The sequence below is a fragment of the Vigna angularis genome, chromosome 4 (genome assembly GCF_016808095.1).
Source record: "Vigna angularis cultivar LongXiaoDou No.4 chromosome 4, ASM1680809v1, whole genome shotgun sequence".
NCBI classification, from domain to species: Eukaryota; Viridiplantae; Streptophyta; class Magnoliopsida; order Fabales; family Fabaceae; genus Vigna; species Vigna angularis.
In genome coordinates, this window is record NC_068973.1 from 3820898 (window position 1) to 3843223 (window position 22326).

The 22326-nt window shown below is 33.1% G+C and overlaps 1 protein-coding gene across 1 annotated transcript; it reads left to right on the forward strand.

The window, feature by feature from the left end:
- Positions 1-389: 389 nt before the first annotated feature.
- Positions 390-16094, forward strand: LOC108331772 (protein CTR9 homolog). The gene is made up of 24 exons (XM_052876260.1): positions 390-683; positions 1201-1267; positions 1391-1585; positions 2097-2197; positions 4688-4741; positions 5462-5569; positions 5702-5765; positions 5870-6084; positions 7054-7138; positions 7787-7887; positions 8481-8573; positions 9019-9087; positions 9222-9314; positions 9409-9672; positions 11002-11082; positions 11165-11323; positions 11536-11631; positions 12295-12396; positions 12479-12586; positions 12692-12916; positions 14621-14887; positions 14990-15061; positions 15370-15672; positions 15798-16094. The coding sequence occupies exons 1-24, from the start codon at positions 543-545 to the stop codon at positions 15984-15986; spliced, it is 3252 nt and encodes a 1083-aa protein (XP_052732220.1). The 5' UTR covers positions 390-542; the 3' UTR covers positions 15987-16094.
- Positions 16095-22326: the final 6232 nt, after the last annotated feature.

Below are 22326 nucleotides of genomic sequence, written 5' to 3' on the forward strand. Positions count from 1 at the left end.
AATGATAATATTTATTTATTACCTAATTAAGTAACTATTTTTGAATATTTAAATGCAATTTAAAATTAAATAGATAATATAAATTTACATTGTAATCTTAGCTTAAAAATTAACAATCACTAATATTTTATAATAAGTTTATCTTAAAGTTAATATATATTACTCACTTCATATATCTCTTGCATCACATGTTTATTATCCCAGTTAAAGGAAAACTCTTGGAAGATCTATTAGTTAGACAATTATTTTAATTTTACTTGAGAAAAAGGTTACACATATTTATTATGATATAATTTACATATTAAATATATTTATTATAATTTTTACTTATATAAAATAAACAAAATCCAGTAAAAAAAAATTCCAATTTGAATATGGTTGGATTGGAGCTCGTCATTGGGTCATACCTAAGAAAAACACAAGCTACTTCTGAGAGTTGATAGGCAAAGCACAAAGAGGGGTTTATGGTGTGTTCTGTTTTTTCATGTGAAGGTGTTTCCTCACTCACTCCGCAATTGATTTGAAGTGGCTTTGGGACATCTATGGCGTCGGTGTACATACCGGTGCAGAATTCGGAGGAGGAGGTTAGGGTTGCTCTCGATCAGCTTCCGCGTGATGCTTCCGACATCCTCGACATCCTTAAGGCTGAACAAGCCCCTCTTGATCTCTGGCTCATCATTGCGGTTCGTTTCGCCCTTTTAATTTTCCAGACGATAATTTAAGAGTAGCATCTCCATGTGATTATGCGGTTTTGCTTGTTTTTTCTGATTATTTAGCAAGTGAAAAGTTCATGATAGTTGGGGATTGACTTTTTTTTTTAAAATTAACTTATTAGTTTCAGTGCATAAAATTAGTTTCAATACATAAAATAACATATGATATGTCATTCACATGACAAAGGACAAATAATATCAAACTCTGAGAGCTCTAATATCAAACAATATCTATCAAACACTTTATATGAAAAATGATGATCAGTTATCAGTTTCTTTTCTGTGCTTCCTGTGTGAAAAAGTTTACATTGTGCACAAATGGTCATTTTTTGATTAACTGACTGTAGAACTCCCTTTACACTGCAAGTGCGCCTACTATTTACTCATAACATTATTTCAACTGCAAGTGTATTTCTATACACATACTGCATTCCCTATTTAAACATACATTGCATTAAACTGAACTTCTAATCTCATATAAGTGCAGAGGGAGTACTTCAAGCAGGGAAAAATTGATCAATTTCGCCAGATTTTGGAGGAAGGATCTAGTCCAGGTATTCTTTGTTCATATATGTTTGGTAAAATCTTCTGTATGGATTTGGCTTATTAATCTTATTGACGTTGCCTATTAAGTTTAGTAAATTTAACCTTCCTGATTGTTTTCAATGCATTTGCAGAAATTGATGACTATTATGCTGATGTTAGATACGAGAGGATAGCTATCTTAAATGCCCTAGGAGCTTACTATAGCTACCTTGGAAAAATAGAGACAAAACAACGAGAAAAAGAGGAACATTTTATTTTGGCAACACAATACTACAACAAAGCATCTAGGATTGACATGCATGAGCCCTCCACATGGGTTGGGAAAGGTGAATGTGTAAATTTGGTTATGTTTTTGTGTTAAATATGTCAGTAGTTTTACAATATTGAAAATGCATTTGTTTATCTTGGATTGAGTTATAGCAATGATCTTCTTTAGCCAGTAGACATCCTATCAGAACATCCAACATCCATTTTTAGACAACATTCACAAAACTCAAGTTTTTTAGAATTTGGATTTTTCTTCTTTAAATTTTGAATGCATTTTCATTTGATCATGTTTTATATCTCATCATATTGTTTTGTATTTTACAATCTTGTATATATTTTTGACATATTGACTGTTTAGAAATTCCAGTATTTTGGCTGAAACATGTTTGATGTTCGAGATAAAGTCAGGGATTATTTTGTAACTTTTTTCTGTGGTGGTATAGTTGCTACATTATATATGTTTTCCAAGTTGCAAGTGTCTAGATTTATAAACAAAATGTTTGCCATATGTAGCCAAAAAGAAAGCATCATGCACTGTAGATAAAATTAATGTTTAGTTAATTCTTACAGGTCAGCTTTTGCTAGCAAAGGGGGAAGTAGAACAGGCATCTGCCGCATTTAAGATTGTGTTAGATGGAGTCCGTGATAATGTTCCTGCTCTTTTGGGCCAGGTATAACAGTAGATATATTAAGTTTGCGTTCTCACAAGAATTTAACATTTCTGATTTTAGCACATAATTTTAAGAGTTGTGCGATGGGTACAAGTTGTCTTCTCTGCATTCACTATTTTTCATTTGAACAAAAAGGGATTGTGATCAAACAGACTGAACATTTAATACATGATGATATGTGGCAAGGAGTAGGGCTTTCTGAGATGAAAAGAAATCTAGTGGAGAAGGATATTCTCTTTAATTCCTTTGTTAATCACTGCCAAGTGCCAATTACATAACATCTGTGGAACTTGTAAATCTGAAATTGATGAGACCTATTATTCACAATTTCCATGAGCGAGTTGCTTGAAGCATGTTCATTGTTTTCTTGCTAACCGCGTTTTAGAAGAGTAAAAGACTTTATCGTGACTCCTTTTTTTAAGTACATAGGCCATTCATCAGTTGTGATGTAGTTCAATAGACTTGAACTTGTTTAATCTTTTTGGGACTAGTGGAGTTTGACTCTGAACATTTAACATTCTTTGCAGTTATCAGTATTCAATGTTAGGAGGCATTTGTTGGAATAAGGAGTTGTTCATGTTATGGAGATTTTCTATTTTTCAATTAATGGAATAACAATTATGGCACAGGGGAAATTTATACTGTTATATCTAACCTAGCAGATTCCAGACTGACCAAACTAACAACTCCCTACTAACTGAAAGTGATATAGAGGAAATAGACGTTTACTTAAGCAACTGAAATAAAACAGAATATTCTCATGCAACCCTCTTCTTGCTCAAGTTGGGTGGGTGCTTGACATTAGGAAGCATATCTACATTGAGCTTGTTGCTGTTTTGGAGAAATCTGGTAGGAAAAATATCTTGGTTAAGGAAAGAGCCCACTGATATTGGACTGTAATATGCTGAACAGATAGCTGCTTGTCCAGCACCTTCTCATGGACAGAGAAGATCCAACACCATATGTTTGATACAGGCGTGAAGGACAAGATTATGAGATAAGGATACTGCTTTGATTATCACAGAAAAATTGCAGAGGAGAACTTGACTGGAAGCTCCAAGAGCTGAAGCTGTAAACTATCTGCAGGTTTTAGCCTAACTTCAATATTCTGCACAACTTCTTGAGCAAGCTAATATTGAAAATCATATTGGGTCCATGATAGATAGCAACCCCAGCATTGTAGCAATGATCAGTTTGGTCTGAAGCCCAGTTTGCATCACAAAAATGCTTTGTGGGAAAATGTGTTAGATAGGAAGGTAGAAGATGAAGACTGTAGTGAATGCTACATTTTAGGTAATGGAGGATTCTCTTGACAGCCACTCTCAATGGGACTCAAGAGAACAGGTCATAAATTGGCAAACTTTATTGATAGAGTAGGTGAGCCCAGGTTTGGTGATAGTTTTGTACTAATCTGCAGCAACAAATGAGTGATATAAACATGGGTCAGGAAAGAAAGTAGAACCATGCTTAGAGAACTTGTAGCCAGAAACCATGGGTAAGGAAACAACTTTAACTTGTGAGTTATAGGGTTGGCCATCAAAAGATGCTAGTGGGAGCTGTAGAGGTTGATTTCTTTACCATTCAATAAAAGGAATAACAAGTATAGTGTAGAGAGGATGTTTGTGCAGTTAGATCTAACCAAATGCAGTCAGAAATAACTTAAAACTTATCTCAACTAACCTTAAGTGATGGAGGACATACATGTGTACTCCAGCAAATGAAACTAAAACAAAGTGTTCTTATAATGAGTGTAAAGTTTTATGGGTGTCACATATGGTGGAATATGTTAGGGTACACTACTAGCACTTTAGCCAACATTTCTCAACTTTATGGTTGCTTTGGGATAGAATTGTCAACGTCGTTACAGGTCTAATTGTCAATAGCTTATTTTTAAAATTTTATCTTTTTGTCTTTATCTTGTTAGAACCTGTTGTTCTTTCATTTCTTCACAAGATGTGTCAGTCTTTGTGACTCCCATGACTTCTCTTTAGAGGGTGGATGATTCTCTTAGCTGATGCATTTTTTAATTTCTTGTAGTTGTATTTTCTTTTTCCTCCTATTTTGGACATTTCCAATTCATCTGGTTAGCAATTGTTCCTGTTATAACTATAAAACGTGGAAGTGCTGCAAAATGTTTACTATTGAATGAACAAGAAATATATTTTCTAAAAATTCTTTCTGGTAATTGCCCAAGAACTATAATTTCAAGGTCCATTGTGTTGGTTTGTCTCAAATCTCCTTGCATCTTGTATTCTTATTACATTGCTGCAAACTTTTCAGCAAATATCTATATTTGCAGGTCAGTACATGCTAGGTACATCTGCCACATTTTTACTTAGAAATTTGAAATGCACATGCTATCATATACTGTTTATCTATTATTCAGTTTGTTTTCAGAATGTGAATACTAAAACCTGGAGCCAGTTTGTGGTGTCATTTTCATCTTATATGTGTTGTAATTTGTATAATATTTTTACTGAATATCTACAGGCTTGTGTTGAGTTCAATCGTGGACGATACTCGGATTCACTTGATCTGTATAAGGTTGGTAGTATAACCATATTTTTTGCTGTTGATAAGTGATGTATGATTATCAACAGTTTACATATGTCCAACATTTATCAACGTTCGTTCAGATGTTTATCGTTATTGATGATTTACATTTTAATATGCTAAGTATAATTATAGATTGTATTATCTTGGGACATAGTATTCCTTCCATTTTTCTATACTTTTGGAAGTGTAACTGATTTGTTTGATAAAATTTAGCTCTATTGTGTGCAAATAGTTTCACTTATTTGTTTATGTCTATGCAATGTAACTTCCTTTGTACAATTGGTATTACAAAAAATAATATTCAAAACTCCTTTTTACTTATTCTTCACTTTGGAACTAGATCAGTATGGCACACACTAGGTTTGATCAGATTTAATTTCTGTGAAACCATTCTTTTGAAATATAATTTCAGCAATGTGCATGCTAAAATTCAAGTGGATTGGAGATAGTCTTGTGGTTTTGCAACTTGTCATGTTTAAGTTATAATGTCAATGAATTATATAAATGATATTAAATTCTGTGGGTAGATATTTTATTTTAATGGCTGATTCTTCAAGTTATGTAAAAGAATATTTAACATCTGAACATAATAAAGGTTATATAAACCCAATACTGTTATTACACCTGGCTACTTGAATTGTGACAGTTCTTCTATATGCTGAACACATCTTAACGCCACCCTTTTTTCTTTGCTTTGCAAATCTGAAGAGAGCATTGCAAGTGTTTCCCAATTGCCCAGCAGCTGTGAGACTTGGCATAGGTCTATGCCGCTACAAATTAGGTCAATTTGAGAAGGCTCAGCAAGCATTTGAGCGAGTTTTACATGCAAGTGAATCTTTTAATAACTGGTGTTTTACATGCAAGTGAATCTTCTAAAAACTAGGTTCAACTGCTTTATTATTTTTCTGCTACTGATGTGTATATGCTTCATGATCTTGTTTGTTTCAGCTAGATCCAGAAAATGTTGAAGCTCTAGTTGCCCTTGCAATAATGGACTTGCGTACTAATGAAGGTTTGTCTTTTCTTTTATCATTTTCTTATGCACATACATATTTGTTAATCACTGTTAGCTTTTCATTTAGTGGACATATTCTGATACTGTATACCATGAAACAGCTACTGGTATCAGGAAGGGAATGGTAAAAATGCAGAGGGCATTTGAGATATACCCATACTGTGCAATGGCTCTGAATTATCTTGCAAATCATTTCTTCTTCACTGGTCAACATTTTTTAGTTGAGCAGCTGACTGAAACTGCATTGGCTGTTACCAATCATGGCCCAACAAAGTCTCACTCATACTACAATTTAGCACGCTCATACCATAGCAAGGTTTGAATCTTATTTTTTCATTTTCCTTTTACAATATTGTTCTGAAACTTCACTGAGCATATATGTTTGGTTGAACTGTGTCAGTGGTTGAAGGGATGCATAAGTTTGAATATGAAGTGATGCTCTTGTCCTCTATGCGCATCTATATATTTGGTCTTAAATTGATTGAACTGTACTTGATGGAATTCTTAGGCTGGATGATGTAGAGGGTGTACATGGGTTAACATTTATGTCCATGTCCAAGTAAGTCTCCCATATGGAAGGTATAGGGAACTAGTTGAGAATCATCTTAGTATTGTGGTTTTTGACTGAGTGCTCTGAGAGGAGCCTCAGCTCTGGTAGTGGAGGAGAATATTGTGTAAACAACTAAGTTACGAGTTTAAATCTTCTGCTATTCTGCATATTCTAGTGTTCTATCTGTACGTGATTATTCACTAATTGCATCTGTTTGTTTCATTCATGACACTCGTTACCAATCCTCAAGAAATAACTACGCATGGAAAGAGGTATACCATTGTCAGCCTTCTTGTCATAGAGTGAAGCTAGAAGGATAGTAAGCATGATTAATAAGAGCTGGTGTCTAAAACAGTCTTTTTTTCTTCTCATTAATATGTATTAAAATCTTAGATACTGTGTTCACTTGTGACATTCATAAAATGTCTCTCTGTATCTAGTGTGGTAGCATTGTATAGCATCCACTTTCCATCCAACTTTTATTATACTCTTGCAAAATAGATGATCATCCATCAGCCCTATGATGATCCCACATGTGCAATTAAATCGCTACAGATTCGTATATTTCTTTTTCTTTGTCAAACAATTACTTACCTTTTCTTGCTTTTAATTTTTACAACCCTATTCTTGACTTGTGTTTTAAGAATGATTCTAAGACATTATCTGTTTTTTTGGGTATTCCAACTTTCAAGCTGTAATATTGCTGATGGTTCTGATTTTTTCTTCTCACCATAGGGAGACTATGACAAAGCTGGGGTGTATTACATGGCATCTGTCAAGGAAGTCAACAAGCCCCACGAATTTGTCTTTCCTTATTATGGTCAGTTGCTCCATAACATTTGAAACTCTTTACCATTTCTGCAACTTTGAATGTACATTTATTAGATACGAAACTCCATTACTGTAAAATCTTCATTGCTTACACGGTTAGCAGATATGCTGATTCTGTACCTGCCTATTTTTGACAGTTTAATAGCTGATGTTTATTGTGTTATTTAAACATCCAATGATGTTTTGGTTATTGGTTTTGTGATATGATTAGGTCTATGGCCATGGTGCAGTAATTTGATAATGTGACTTGAGAATGACTATGTTATTCTTGAGTCTATAATTGGACAGTTGGACTATTTTCTTGTGTTTTAGTTGTCTTATGACTTTTGAAGAACTTATTTTATGCAAATAATTATGACTGTTTGAACTATTGGGTGTCACCCTTGAGTTTTCTGATTTTGTTTGATGACGTGATTTAGAAGTTATTTTCATTATCTATGATATTTTTTTATAAATTAGTGTTTGATTTTCCACTTTAGTAGATTCTCACAATCTATTTTACTATCCCACAACTATCTTTCACCACCTTAGGTATCCTATATGAAATCTTCATGTTGACAACATTGGTTCAATTTGAAACACTCATTGCTTCAACATCGCTTACCTAATTCACTGTTTTAATCACTACGGTTTCCAGGTCTGGGACAAGTGCAGATAAAGTTGGGAGATTTTAAAAGTGCACTCTCAAACTTTGAAAAGGTCCTGGAGGTATACCCGGATAATTGTGAGACGTTGAAAGTAAGTTCTTCAAATTGAAAGAAATTTTACTTTCCCCCCTTTTTGCATCATTTGTCTTTCTAGGGCTTGAATGCTTTTGCAGCAACAAAAGAGTCACTTAACATCTAACACCTCAGATATGCCATGGTGAAAGGTGCAAGATTGGATAAAATCAGTTGAGAACACCACTTTCTATTTGGAGAAACTGGTTTATACCATAAGCCATAAAGTGTAGAGCAATCTTGAAAATCATGCATTGCTCAACATCAATCACTGCAAATTTCACGATCATCTATATTTATGTATGCTAACAGGCCTAGCACTAATTGTTTTTATTCACTTACTTATTAACAAGTTAGGTTTTAATTATTAATTAGTTCAAATCACTTTTAACAGAAAATTGTTTTTACAATTTTCCCAAATTTATGGTGAAAGTTATTGAATCATAGCCAAGGGTTACCAATGTAAAAAAAATTGTACAGAAGAAATTGATGATTAGATTTATGTATGAAGTGAAAGCTGTTAGAACAACTAGATCATCTCTTTTTATCTGTCACTGATGTTCTTTCTTCCTTCTCTCATATTGTTGTGTTGATATATTGTTTTTTTTCTAGGCGCTTGGGCATATATATGTTCAGCTTGGTCAAACTGACAAAGGCCAGGACTTTATTAGGAGAGCTACAAAAATTGATCCCCGTGATGCCCAGGTGAATGTTTCTGGTATTTTTTTCTATAATGTATTCATAGATATATTTTTATTATTTAGTGTTCCATGTGCTGGGCAATCCTAGTTCTACAATGAAAAACTTTACTAGGTTCAAGTTGTTATTTATGCCTTCATTTGACTTATTGGGAATATTTAGTATTTTATTTCTAAATAGGAGAATAGATAAGTTAGAGTAAGAGTTGTCGTTTGCTCTGTCTCCTTCGTTTTTGGTGTAGTATTTTATTTTCAATTAATATTGTCGTCAGCTCTTCCTTTTTCTGATGTGATTCTTCATTTATTGGTACATAATCTTATTCATTAATTAAAATCCAATAGATTTCGAATTTATTGCTATGGTGTTGCTAAAAGTGAAATTGATAATTGGACCAACATTCTTGATCTAGCTTCAGCTTTTGGTTTCTTGAAAAAGATTCTTTGTACTGCAGGCATTTCTTGAGCTGGGAGAATTGTTAATTCTTTCCGACACAGGAGCTGCACTTGATGCATTCAAAACTGTAAGGGGTTAAGAGCTTATCATATGCTCTCTGTTGTGATCTGGAAATTTTAGTTTTATGAAACTTAATTTAATGAAATACACTTTTGAAGTTTCATAATCTGTTATTATATAGATATTGTAATTCTGGTACAGGCTCGAACTCTTTTTAAGAAGGGAGGTCAAGAAGTACCAATTGAATTACTAAATAATGTTGGTGTGCTTCAGTTTGAAAGGGGTGAATTTGAGGTTTGTACTCTTGTTTAAAATGAATGAAAGCTCATATTATGGCTCCTTCCCTGCACACTTACCACTTTAAGCTCTATTTTCTTCAATTTTTCAGCTTGCCCAACAAACATTTAAGGAGTCTCTAGGTGATGGTGTTTGGTTATCTTTCATCAATGAGGAAAATAAGTCTTCTGTTGATGCTGCTACTTCTACTCTTCAATTCAAGGACATGCAATTATTTCATGACCTTGAAAGCGATGGTCATCATGTAGAAGTACCTTGGGATAAAGTCACTGTACTTTTTAACCTGGCTAGGTTACTTGAACAGTTAAATGATTCTGGAACTGCCAGCATTTTGTATCGCCTTATCTTGTTCAAGGTATGTGCACGTCTGTAGCTTCTTGTGCATCAAGATGCACATGCAATTATGAATGAATAGACTTGCAAGATTAGCCAATGTGTCTCTCCATAGTCTTGGTTATGATATATTTGTAACTTCACAACAATTTTAACCAGTGATTGAAAATTTCCATCAGTTGAAGTGTTAAATTAGTAAATAAGCAATCTATTGTCATTTAACAACTGTAATTTGGGAAATGTGTTAGAAACCATGCAGTCTCCTCATGTGCATAATGATGCTTAGGAAGTTTTTCACTTAATTTTATTTTGGTATTGAGCAAAAATCTTAAATCATTATTATGGCTGCAAATAACCAAATTAAAGTTTATTTGTGTTGAGACTTTTTTTTTGTCAATAATAAAAAAATACTAATTATATTACTTATTCAATCGCTATTCATTGTAGTCTCTGTAAATACCATTTTAATATCTCTTATTTTTCCCTATATATACTTCTTTAATCTTTTTAAGCCCTAAACATAGGGACTAAGAGATTAAAAATAAGGACTGATATTGATGGCTTTAAGTGTATGGACTAAAAGGTAAAGTTTGTTCAACTATAGGGACCAAATGAGTAATTATACCCGTATATATCTTTTTCATTCCCAATCAAAAGTTTTTTTCTTTTACTTTTGTTTTTTTTGGTGGCTTGAATTGGTTTTTTCCTGTTGAATAAATTACTGTTATTTCTTGCTCACACTTTGAACTAATCTGGTGAGGGTTTTGTTTAGATAAACTTCTTAACAAGTATTTATAAGAAGGAAAAAGAAATAAGCTTCACCAAAAGCTAAGATTGGATAATTTTATGGAGAAGCTAATTTGATCTTATTTTCTTCTTGTACGAGTGCTTTTGGAGAAGCTTACTAGAAAAGGGATGGAAATGTTTTATTTTTCTGCTACATATTTAATGATACAGTTACTGGTTTATTTTTTTAGTCCCAAAGAGGTAACTGAATCTGCCACTATCAAGAAGCAATACATAGCCCAATATTCTACGATTGGGTCATGATTCAGAAGTTATTTAAACCTGATTCTGAACAGATTTATTACAAAAATCAAATCAATGCATACATTAGGAAACAATTGATACAAAAAAATAAGGACAAATTTTTAGCAAAGTTTATCAGAACAAGCCCAAGCCCAATACCTAATAATGTTGCAGTTCATCTTATTATTATGTATGGTTCAATGACAGAGTGCTTCCGTTGTACGAAAGTTCAACTGGATCATAACTAACTCTAATGACTAATTTGGTACATGCGACACAATTTACTATTTGATTATTTATTTATTTTATCTTTTGTCATCAGTACCCAGACTATATTGATGCGTATTTGAGGCTAGCTGCAATTGCAAAAGCTCGGAACAACATTCTATTAAGCATTGAACTGGTTACTATTTTATCCCTATGACCTTCTTGCTTTTCTTATTTATAGATTTTGTACATTTAATATTTGATCCTCCTTTCTATAGGTTAATGATGCCTTGAAGGTGAATGACAAGTGTCCCAATGCATTATCAATGCTTGGTGAGTTGGAGTTGAAAAATGATGATTGGGTAAAGGCAAAAGAAACACTCCGAGCTGCTAGTGATGCAACGGATGGCAAGGACCCATATGCTACTCTCTCTCTGGTATGTCTGCTGTTCAATGGACATTTCATTTTATTATTTTTGTGTTCCTAATCTCTGTATTCCTTTTCCTGCTACAATTGTGAGAATGTCGGTGGAAAGTATGTGTTGGCATCTACCTATTCTTCATCCCACCTATATCTTCACTGTGATTGTGTCCTCATACTTGTGTTACTCTGACAATTCATTTGATACACTGCGTGTGAATTGAATAGGGAAACTGGAACTACTTTGCAGCAGTTCGCAATGAAAAGAGAAATCCCAAGCTAGAGGCTACTCATTTGGAAAAGTCCAAAGAACTTTATACTAGAGTAGGTCTTTTTTACTGTCTATGAGAATAAGAGCTATTTTTTCATTTTTGTTATTTCTTAACTTTTGATTTGTAAACAAATATTTGCATTTTCATTAATCATAGTATTTCATTCACTTGACATGCATAGAAATAAAACCAACTAGAGTCAGTTTGGAACAGCTTAAGCACCAGATAGACATCCAAAAGCTAATTTTCTTAATTTTTCCTGAAGTTAATTTTAGCTTATTAAAAATCTTATTACATTTTCCGTTTGTATTGTTTTGTCTTGTAAGTGTTTACAGAAAAAATTATCTAAACAGACCTTTAGTAAAGACTATTTCCTAGGCTAATATTAATTGAGTGCAACTCCTTAGACACACAAATACCCATGAACACTAAATGCATTTTTATCGTAATCCAATTAAATACTATTTTATAAGTGCACTTGTTACTTCCAATTATAGATTGTTTGTGGGTACTTATGTGTGTTTCTATCAACTAGGAGAAGATGAAATTTATTTACAAGCAGTGTGCCCTGAGATTACCATGATTCAACACTTCTGCTTTAATTCCATTTTCCTGAAGTGTCATATTTTGCCTATTCTTTACATGTATAATTTACGTACTGTCCTACTAATGATATTATATTATTTGATATATTTTATTTTCAAAACATTTATAGGTTCTGATTCAGCATTCTTCTAATTTATATGCTGCCAATGGTGCTGCGGTAGTGTTAGCGGAAAAAGGTCATTTTGATGTCTCAAAGGATATCTTTACACAGGTTGTTATATGTGTGCTAAACCTTGGACTATAGTGGGCTTAAACTTTCATCCGTGAGTTCTTACTTTATTAATTTTTGGTAGGTTCAAGAAGCTGCCAGTGGTAGTGTTTTTGTCCAGATGCCTGATGTTTGGATAAATCTGGCCCATGTTTATTTTGCCCAGGGGAATTTTGCTTTGGCTGTGAAAATGGTGAACTTATCTTTAGATTGTACCCGTTTTTTTGTTTTCAAGTTCCTACTACCCAAGTCTTTATCACAGCAACTGAATGCTGATGACCTTTTTTATTATGTGCAGTACCAAAACTGCTTGCGGAAGTTTTATCATAACACAGACTCTCAAATACTTCTGTATTTAGCTCGTACCCATTATGAGGCTGAACAGTGGCAAGACTGCATAAAAACTCTACTGAGAGCCATCCATTTGGCACCCTCAAACTATACTTTAAGGTTTGATGCTGGGGTTGCAATGCAAAAATTTTCAGCATCAACATTACAGAAAGCAAAGAGGACTGCAGATGAGGTAGTTTTTTTTATCCATTGAATATCTCTTTCTAGATCTGTTGAGGTTTTTTTCAGATGCTCGAAAACGCTTGTAGAATATCTATTTTCACCTTCAGTTATTTCATGGTTCTTGAAAATAAGAATATTGAACAAAATGCAGCATAAGGAACGCGTAGTTTGATCATGGAAAATGTCTTACCTTGCTATATCAGTAAAAAGGTGTTCATATCTGTAATTTGATTCTTGCTTTGAAAATAAACTTAGAAGGTCATCAAGATGCCAAGTAAATTAGACTGAAAGGAAACTTATTAAGCCAAGATACTAGAAAATGGAAAAGTATCATTTCATCCTATCCCAATACATTTATGATATGACTAGACATATATATATATATATATATATATATATATATATATATATATATATATATATATATATATATATATATATATATATATATATATATATATATATATATATATATATATATATATATATATATATATATATATATATATATATATATATATATATATATATATATATAGATACAGGAAGTATCCTCCAAATTACTATTATTATTGCTGCTGCTGCTGTTACTACCATTGTTACATTTGGCTTTAGCTTTTCTTCTATATCCTGAAAGTTCTTTTAAATAGTAGACAATTATATAGAGCCTAGATTTCTTTTAAATATTACTCAGGATGCAGCATGAAATAATTACCCAGGATGCATTTCCTTGCATGTTTTAATAATAGTCTTGGAAAAATATGGAATAATGGAAGATAAATAATATGTATGTGTTATGATCAGAAGTTTTTTCTTTGAATAAATTCTTATCATCTACTGATGTGATGCGGTTATTTATTAATGATATATGATCAATGTATCTATGAATATCAAGGTTTTAAATTATGTCTTTAGAAATTCATGTTAACATGTCTTATGTTGTATCATACCCTGAACTTTTTAGAATTCCCATATCCATGTTGTATGGTACCTGGGTCATATTAAGTATACTCTAGTTAGCCTCATAATTAAAGTTTTCAGTTGATTTTGTTGGGTGCTTCAGTTGGATTGCCCGTTTCTACATTCAACAATGTATAGAGTTTATGAACCCTTTTTAAGTGAAGATAATTTAATGTTTTCACTATTCTTTTGTTCTGTTTCAGTAAGTTACTAAATATCTGTAGTATAGGGGGTGTTTTTTTTTTTTTTCTTTTTTCATTATTATTATATAGTTTTGGATGCTTAGTATATAATATAACGATCAAGTGCTGAACAATGTGTTCACTTTATTACTTTAATTTGCTTAGTAAATAATGTTGGATACTAGGGCATATTTTCTTTGTAAGGGATGCTAACTAGTGCCATAAAAGTACTAGCCAAGAAACTTTATGTTTTTTCAATGTAATAAAGTTTCCTTTTCGCTAAAAACCTTTTGCTTTTGTTAACCAGTTCACCAAGGAAACTTATCAACATTGTCGTTTAAATAATTTTTTGTTTATGGATCAAGGTAATATCTGAGTTTATCCGGGCTATAATTTTTGAGTTGTAGTTTTTACACAAGAGTAGCTTAAGCTGTCAATTCATTGGGGTTTGTTTTCTGCTGGATGGTACTCCTTGTCGAAGTTCTTATTCACGCGATCCCTTTCATACCTTTGTCAAACAGGATCTAGTATGATTCATTACTTTCTAATTGATATTGGTTTCTTAACTTTAGGTGAGAGCAACTGTTGCTGAGCTACAAAATGCTGTTCGTGTATTTAGTCAGTTGTCTGCTGCTTCCAACCTACACATTCATGGGTTTGATGAGAAGAAAATTGACACTCACGTTGGATACTGCAACCACTTACTTTCGGCTGCTAAAGTTCATCTTGAAGCTGCTGAGCGTGAAGAGCAGCAAGTACGGCAGAGACAAGAACTTGCTCGTCAGGTTGCATTGGCAGAGGAAGCTCGACGAAAGGCTGAAGAGCAAAGGAAGTTTCAGGTGCGCTGTTTTTAATTGCTCAGCATCTATTGCATGCCTGTTGGTTGACACTGCATGTTTTCTCTATATAAATACCTACCGTTTTATTTTAATGTGTAATAGATGGAAAGGAGAAAACAAGAAGATGAACTAAAGCGAGTGCAACAACAGGAGGAACATTTTAAGCGTGTTAAGGTAAGGATTTCTAGGTATTCTTTTAAGAGTAGAAGGGCTAGAATATGTTTCATATTGTTTTCTTTTGTTATCTGTCTTTCTATTGTTTTCATACTTTTGAAATAAAGGTTTCCATTAAGGTAGGATAGTTTTAGCCATATTCATGATGTAACATTTCCAGAAACCTTTTCAACACGCCAAACACATGAAGACTCCCAGAAATATGATTCCCTAGAAGTATCATTCCTAGCAAACAGTTTTCTAGAATAAAAAAATTATTCTGCCGAGAGGATTTTGAATTTGACCTAAACTTGCATCTGTATTTTTAGGAGCAATGGAAGAGCAGCACTCATTCAAAACGGAGAGAAAGATCAGATGATGAAGAGGGAGGAACCGGTGAGAAGAAGAAAAGAAAAAGTGGAAAGAAGAGAAAGAAGGATAAGCATTCAAAATCACGCTATGACACGGAGGAACCGGAAACCGATATGATGGATGAACAAGAAATGGAAGAGGAAGAAGCTGACGTATACAGAGAGGAACCTCAGACTGTGATGAATGATGAAGAGGAGGAAAATGCTCAGGGTCTTCTTGCTGCAGCTGGACTTGAAGATTCCGATGCAGATGAGGAGATGGTATTTAATTCGAATCATGACTTTCGAAAACATATTTTTGCTTCTCCATCAAGTGTGTTTGTTGGTGATTAAGCCAATGATAATAACAATGCATGAATCATTCCCTACTTATTTATCTTGTTTAGGCTGCACCATCCTCAAGCATAGCTCGGCGAAGGCAAGCATTATCGGAATCTGATGATGATGAACCATTGCAAAGGCAGTCAAGTCCGGCAAGAGAAAATTCTGGTGACATGCAGGAGAGTGATGGAGAAATCAGAGATGTAGATAAGACACATGCAGATGATGGCAGTGATGAGGAGAAACAATATTGAATTTTTACCCTAACCCTCACCACATGATTTGTTCCTCAGATAACATTCTTCAAATATATCTGTATATACTTTAAATCTTAAAAGGAAGAAAGAAAAGCTTTATTCTCATGTCTTTTCTTTTTTCTTTTATTTTATGTGTCAAATGTAACATTGTCTGATCAACGCCTCATACCGGTCTTGTTAAAAAAAATCAATAATTTTAAATTTAAAAAATTAAACGTGTATATTTTAGTTTAATTCAATTAATTTTTTTATTTTTACTAATAGAGTGATTTAATATATAAATGTTAATTTAAATAAAATTAAAGAGCCCAGAAATAGTAATGAAAAGGGTATTGCTCCCTTCATCACTACACCATGTTTATTCCATGACACCATGTCTACACCATGTGGCGGGAGAGTTCGAGGGAGATGAAGTGAGGGGGGAGGGAAGGGCTGTCGAGGGAAAGTTGGGTCATGAAAACGTTGTGAAGGGTGACATCCGTTGACATCGATTTGTCGAACAACGAATGTTAACGTCTGTTTGTCGAATAACAAATATTGACATCCGTTTATTCAAAGATAAAAAAAAAAAAATGAAAGTACAGAGAGGTGAAGGGAGTAACTCCCTGATAATAATAATAATACGAGAATCTGAAATTCCCCAATTGACCGTTACATTACGGACAAGGAATGTATTAACGTTCCTTTTTATTAGTTTTTATTGCCAATTAATTAATTCGATATGGCTTTATTATCCATTCAATTACGGGATTGAGTTACTATTGTTTAGTGTTTATTATTAAATTATAAGTTATAGTTATAACCAGTAATTCAGATCTAACTCTTACTTTGAAGTATCACTACTCTATTGGCCCACCTAGTCTTTTCCATGTAACAATTGATGTAACTTTACTAAGATCAATAACTGTTACTAAGATAATTATTCATTAATCCATGTTCGGAATATCCTAATATTATGACCATTTAACTTAAAAAACACATTATCTTTAATTTTTTTTTCTTGCTTCAAATTTTTTAGATTAATTATGGTTAGTTGGCTCTCTAGAATTACAATGTTAATGGGAGGATACTTGTATCACAATATTCTACCTTCGGACGAGTTGTTGGTATTTTTAATTTAATCTTTTTAAATCAAGGAATAAAAAAAATCATGAATCACATAAACATTAATAATGAATCATTTGAAATTATCTTTTGTAGATTTTTGTTTTTTATTTGAAAGATTAAATTCATTTATAATTATATTTTATCGTACAATTTATTTAAACGCATTTTTAGACATTAATTTTATTTTCATTAATATTTTATTACATCATTTTATCTAATTTATACATAAATTATTTCACTTATTGACGTTCCTCATAAGGTACGCAAAAAATAATGATTTTAAAATTTTAAAGAATAATTCAAATAATCAACCAAAATTTTCTGATTTTATATAAAGACTAAAATCACTAATTATAAAGATAAAAAAATTATAGAACCAAACTACCAAAAACATAATCAAGTTTAAATAATAACTATAATCTTAAAATTTCATTAAACAAAAATAGACATGCTTAAATTAAGACATAACTCCTGAATACATACATAAAATTCAAATTTAAATGTATGATTCATTGTCATTACAAAATAAACACTTTAATTGTTTGGAGTAAGATGGAGTGTTACTTACATATATTCATTCTAAAATATACACCTACTACTGCTCACGTATATAATATACTATCGTAGTAGGAAAAAAAAAAATCCAAAACAATATGCTAATGCATTTAAAAGAACAATAGAAAAAATAAATTATATTATAAAAGATTTGACAAGAATTTAAATGTCAAACACAAAATAAAACATTAATTTAAACAGATAACTTTTATAGACCACACCATCATTTTGTATGGAGGTTCAACACACACATATACATATAGATTTGATTTTGGTACCACTTCAAAAAGTCTTTTACTAATAGAAGTATCTTATATATATAAATCCATGTCCATCTCTTATTTTATCTGATGTGAGACTTTGTTTATACCTAACACATTTTTCATTTTCAATTCTCTCAGTGTCTTTAAGTACAATAATATATATATATATATAAAACTATGAACACGAGTAATATATTAAATAGATTCATGAAACTCTATCCATCATGTTTGCTATCAAATCTTCCATATTAATTTCTCAACTTTTAGGACCAATGTCTCCAAAAGAATTCATGATAGAGTTAACCACTAGTTCTCTATGTATAATCATTTTTCATATCATATTTATTGCGTGGAGCCTCATTCAATTCATACCATCTCAATGTCCTATTTTATGTGAATTAAAAATTGTGTCAGGATAGTCTCACCTCCAAAGTCCTCTTTAATACATTCTAATACTCTAAGCAGTAGTATTTTTCCAACAAAATTGCTATTTGGACTTATCATACATTATTACTTTTAAATTAGTATTTAAGATGGTTTAATTTTAAATTTTAAAGTTAAAACCGTCGTTCAACAGTAACCAGTAAAAGGTAATCTTCTCCAAAATCTAAGAGCAACGTTAACGACATGGTACTACGCCTGAAAATGATGCAACCAGTTTTCCTTAAATTTTCATATCTTAAGTTACAACATATCTCATTCATTCTCATTTATGTGTCTAAAATTTTCATACACACAGATCACACCATTCCATAACCTTCTATCGTCTAAAAATTCACGGCTCAACTTGATCATTAAAAACATCACAAACCATGTTTACACAATGCTCATTAGTTTTCATCCTCATAATCTCTTTCTAAATTCTTCATAATAATTTCTTTTCCTTTCCAAATTTAGTCACATATTAACCTTTCACATTTTTGTCTCAGTTGCTCAAACCACTCATACCAACGTCAAAACTCACTTCACAACAAAAAAAAAAACCCTCAAATTATTTAATTTCTAACAACAAAATATTCAACAATTTCGTAACTTTTGCAATTTCTAAATGATTAGCTCTCCTTCCCTGAACGAAGGAGTTTCTCCTTAACCACTATTATTAATAGAACAAAATCTTAATGATCAAATTGCAATATCATGAAATGAGAGTTCATGTAGAGAACTGATCAAATTTTAAAAGAAATCATTACACCATATGTTTCTTGGATGTGGCTTACACAGTTGTGTATTCATAAAACTATTTTTTGACCAATATGTTAATGAGATTATTTTGAAGCTCATGTAAATTAAGGCCTTTTAATCAACAGTTGGTATGGTTATATTTCAATTAGCATTATTAGAATTATTTATTTGTTAATGCAGTTAAAGTTATTTTCATTCAACCAGTGTCAAGATTTCTTAACCAAAGTGGTAGGACTATTTTTGAATGAATGTGAGCCATATTTTTTGGTTAAAATTTGTAGAGAATTGTTTGTATTGGATATATAATTCAAGTTCTTAGTTTATAAGTCAGTTAGTTATTTCTGTTACTCATTTTTTACTGTTAGTTTTCTCTTGTATAAAAACACATTATTCTTTCATTTTGTAATACACTACTGCATATCTTCTTTCTCTCTGTTTTTCATATACTCCTTAATATCTGTACCGCTGCTATACTTTCTGTTTCCATTAGTGGTATCAGTTAGCCTAGGTTCTTGAAAAAGAGACGTAAGGTGTTTGAGTGTTTGGTTAAGTGCGGCTAACCAAGAAGCGCTTAAAGAAGAAGGCTCTTGAAGCAGAAAGTAAGCATTGATGGCAGAGTTTTCAACGACAAATCTTCCTATTCTAACCGAAAAGAATTGGAGTAGATGGAGCACGCAAATGCAGGTGTTGTTTCGGGTACAAGGAGTCAGCAGCGTGATAGAAGAGGTGGAGTCTGCAACTGAGTTCTGTGGCACAGAAGATCAGAAGGCGGAGATTAGTAAGAAGGACGATAAGGCTCTGCTGATTATTCATCAGTGTGTAGATGATACACACTTCGAGAAGATCCAAAACGCGAAAACGGCGAGGGAGGCTTGGAATATTTTGGTACGTTGTCATGTCGGCGGAAAGAAAATCAAGAAAGTACGGCTACAAACTTTGCGGAGGCAGTACGAATTGTTGCAAATGGAAGATGATGATAAGGTCAGTGACTACTTCAACAAAGTTTTAACGATTACAAACCAAATGAAGAGCTGTGGGGAAGAGCTTAGTGATGTGTTGATTATGGAGAAAATAATGAGATCATTACCTCGGAGATTTGATTTCATCGTTGTTGCTATTGAAGAATCTAAAGATCTTGAAAAGATAAAAATCGAAGAGCTTCAGAGTTCTTTGGAAGCTCACGAGATGCGACTTCTTGATAAAGATCCTGTCAGGGTTGATGATCAGGCATTAAAGGTGCAACATGTTAGAGGTGATGGGAAGAAGAAATTCAAGACTTGGAAAGGTAAATCCAATGTACCAGGTAAATGGAAGAATGATAATTTTGCACAAAGTAGATGGAAGAATGATAATTCTGTACAAAGGAAGTGGAAGAATGATGGCGTTGAAGAACAAGAGGAAAGAGGTGATTATGCAGAAAGCATAGGAAGAGACAACAAATACTACAAGAAGAAAGACAGAAGAAATATAGAGTGTTTTACGTGCCATAAGATGGGACATTTCTCCTATGAGTGTTATTTCAACAAAGGTAGACAGTTGAAGAAAGATCAAAGCAAGCAAGCTCATTTTGTAAAAGACGAGTCTGACTCAGAGCCATTAATCCTTATGGTTACAACTTCTTCAGAAAGCGTTGCTATGTCATACCAAACAAACAAATTATGGTATCTGGATTCAGGATGTTCAAACCACATGACATACAATAGAGAGTGGCTTATTAATCTGAACGAAAGAAAGAAAAGCAGGGTCAGAGTTGCCGATGATAGTACATTGAAGGTTGAAGGGATCGGAAATATTATCATAAAGCAGAAGAATGGACTGAAGGCTACGATAGAAAATGTTCTTTTCGTACTAGAGATGAAATGCAACTTGCTTAGTCTAGGTCAACTGGTAGAGAAAGGTTTCACCGTGATGATGGGCAATCAAGGAAAAGTGGAAGTGTTTGATAAAAACAAAAGGCTAGTCCTGGAAAGCAAGATTTCTAAGAATCGTACCTTCAAGGTTCATATGGATATAATTGAGAATCTGCAGTGTTTATCTACCATGGAAGTGGATGACAATTGGAGATGGCATCTGAGATTCAGACATCTGAATTTCAGAGATCTGCAACTGTTAAGCAAAAAGACGATAGTTTCTGGGTTACCAGATATATCTATACCTCAGAGAGCTTGTGAATCTTGCATCATAGGAAAGCAAACGAGAAGACCTTTCAAAACGCACTTGAAGATGAGGTCTAAAGAACGTCTTGAAGTAATTCATTCAGATGTGTGCGGTCCACTTGAGATATCAACACTAGCTGGTAATCGATACTTCGTTACATTTATAGATGAATACAGTCGTATGATATGGGTATACTTCATAAGACTGAAAAGTGAGGTTCTAGAAATTTTCAAGCGGTTCAAGAATCGTGTTGAAAAAGAAATTGATAGGCAGATAAAGCTGATCAGGACAGATGGTGGAGAGCAGAAGAGAACGAAGCTGGATGACAAAGGAGAAGCAATGGTGTTCGTGGGTTATCATCCTACTGGAGCGTACAAATTATTTGATCCTATCAGGAAGAAGGTGATCGTTAGCAGAGATGTATTGATTCTCGAAGATGAAAATTGGGACTGGGAATGCAATCAAACCAGCATGAAGAAATCAAGAGCAGTATTGCAAATACTTATGCAAGTCGAAGAAGAAGTTGATAATTCGATAGTTACTAGCAATACTGGAAGCGACGATAATAATGCAGAGTTTCCAACGAGACCGAGAAGACAAATGGTAAGACCTTCTCGGTTTACAGAATATGAAATGTATTCTGATGCTGGAGTGGATGAAGAAGGTGATATAATTCACCTAGCATTAATGGACGGGAGTGAACCTTTGAATGTTGATGATGCCTTATCACAACCACTCTGGAAGGAAGCTATGATGGAGGAGCTTAGATCGATCGAGAAGAATAAAACATGGAAGCTGGTCGATTTGCCACCCGAAAAGAAATGCATTGGAGTTAAGTGGTTTTTCAAAACTAAGCTTAATCTAGATGGTACAATCTCAAAATACAAGGCTAGGCTTGTGGCAAGAGGATTTCTGCAGCAACAAAGAGTTGATTTCAAGGAAGTTTACGCACCTGTTGCAAGGTTAGAAACTATTCGTTTAGTTGTTGCTATTGCATGTGCTAAGAAGTGGTCATTGTTTGTTCTTGATGTTAAGTCTGCATTTTTGCATGGCTTGTTGGAAGAGGAAGTATA

Coding starts and splice junctions, on each gene's coding strand:
- LOC108331772 (XM_052876260.1), top strand. CDS start 543: ATGGCGTCGGTGTACATACCGGTGCAGAATTCGGAGGAGGAGGTTAGG. Junction 7,888..8,480: donor ATAATTGTGAGACGTTGAAA/GTAAGTTCTTCA, acceptor TTTTTTTTCTAG/GCGCTTGGGCATATATATGT. Junction 9,088..9,221: donor CACTTGATGCATTCAAAACT/GTAAGGGGTTAA, acceptor ATTCTGGTACAG/GCTCGAACTCTTTTTAAGAA.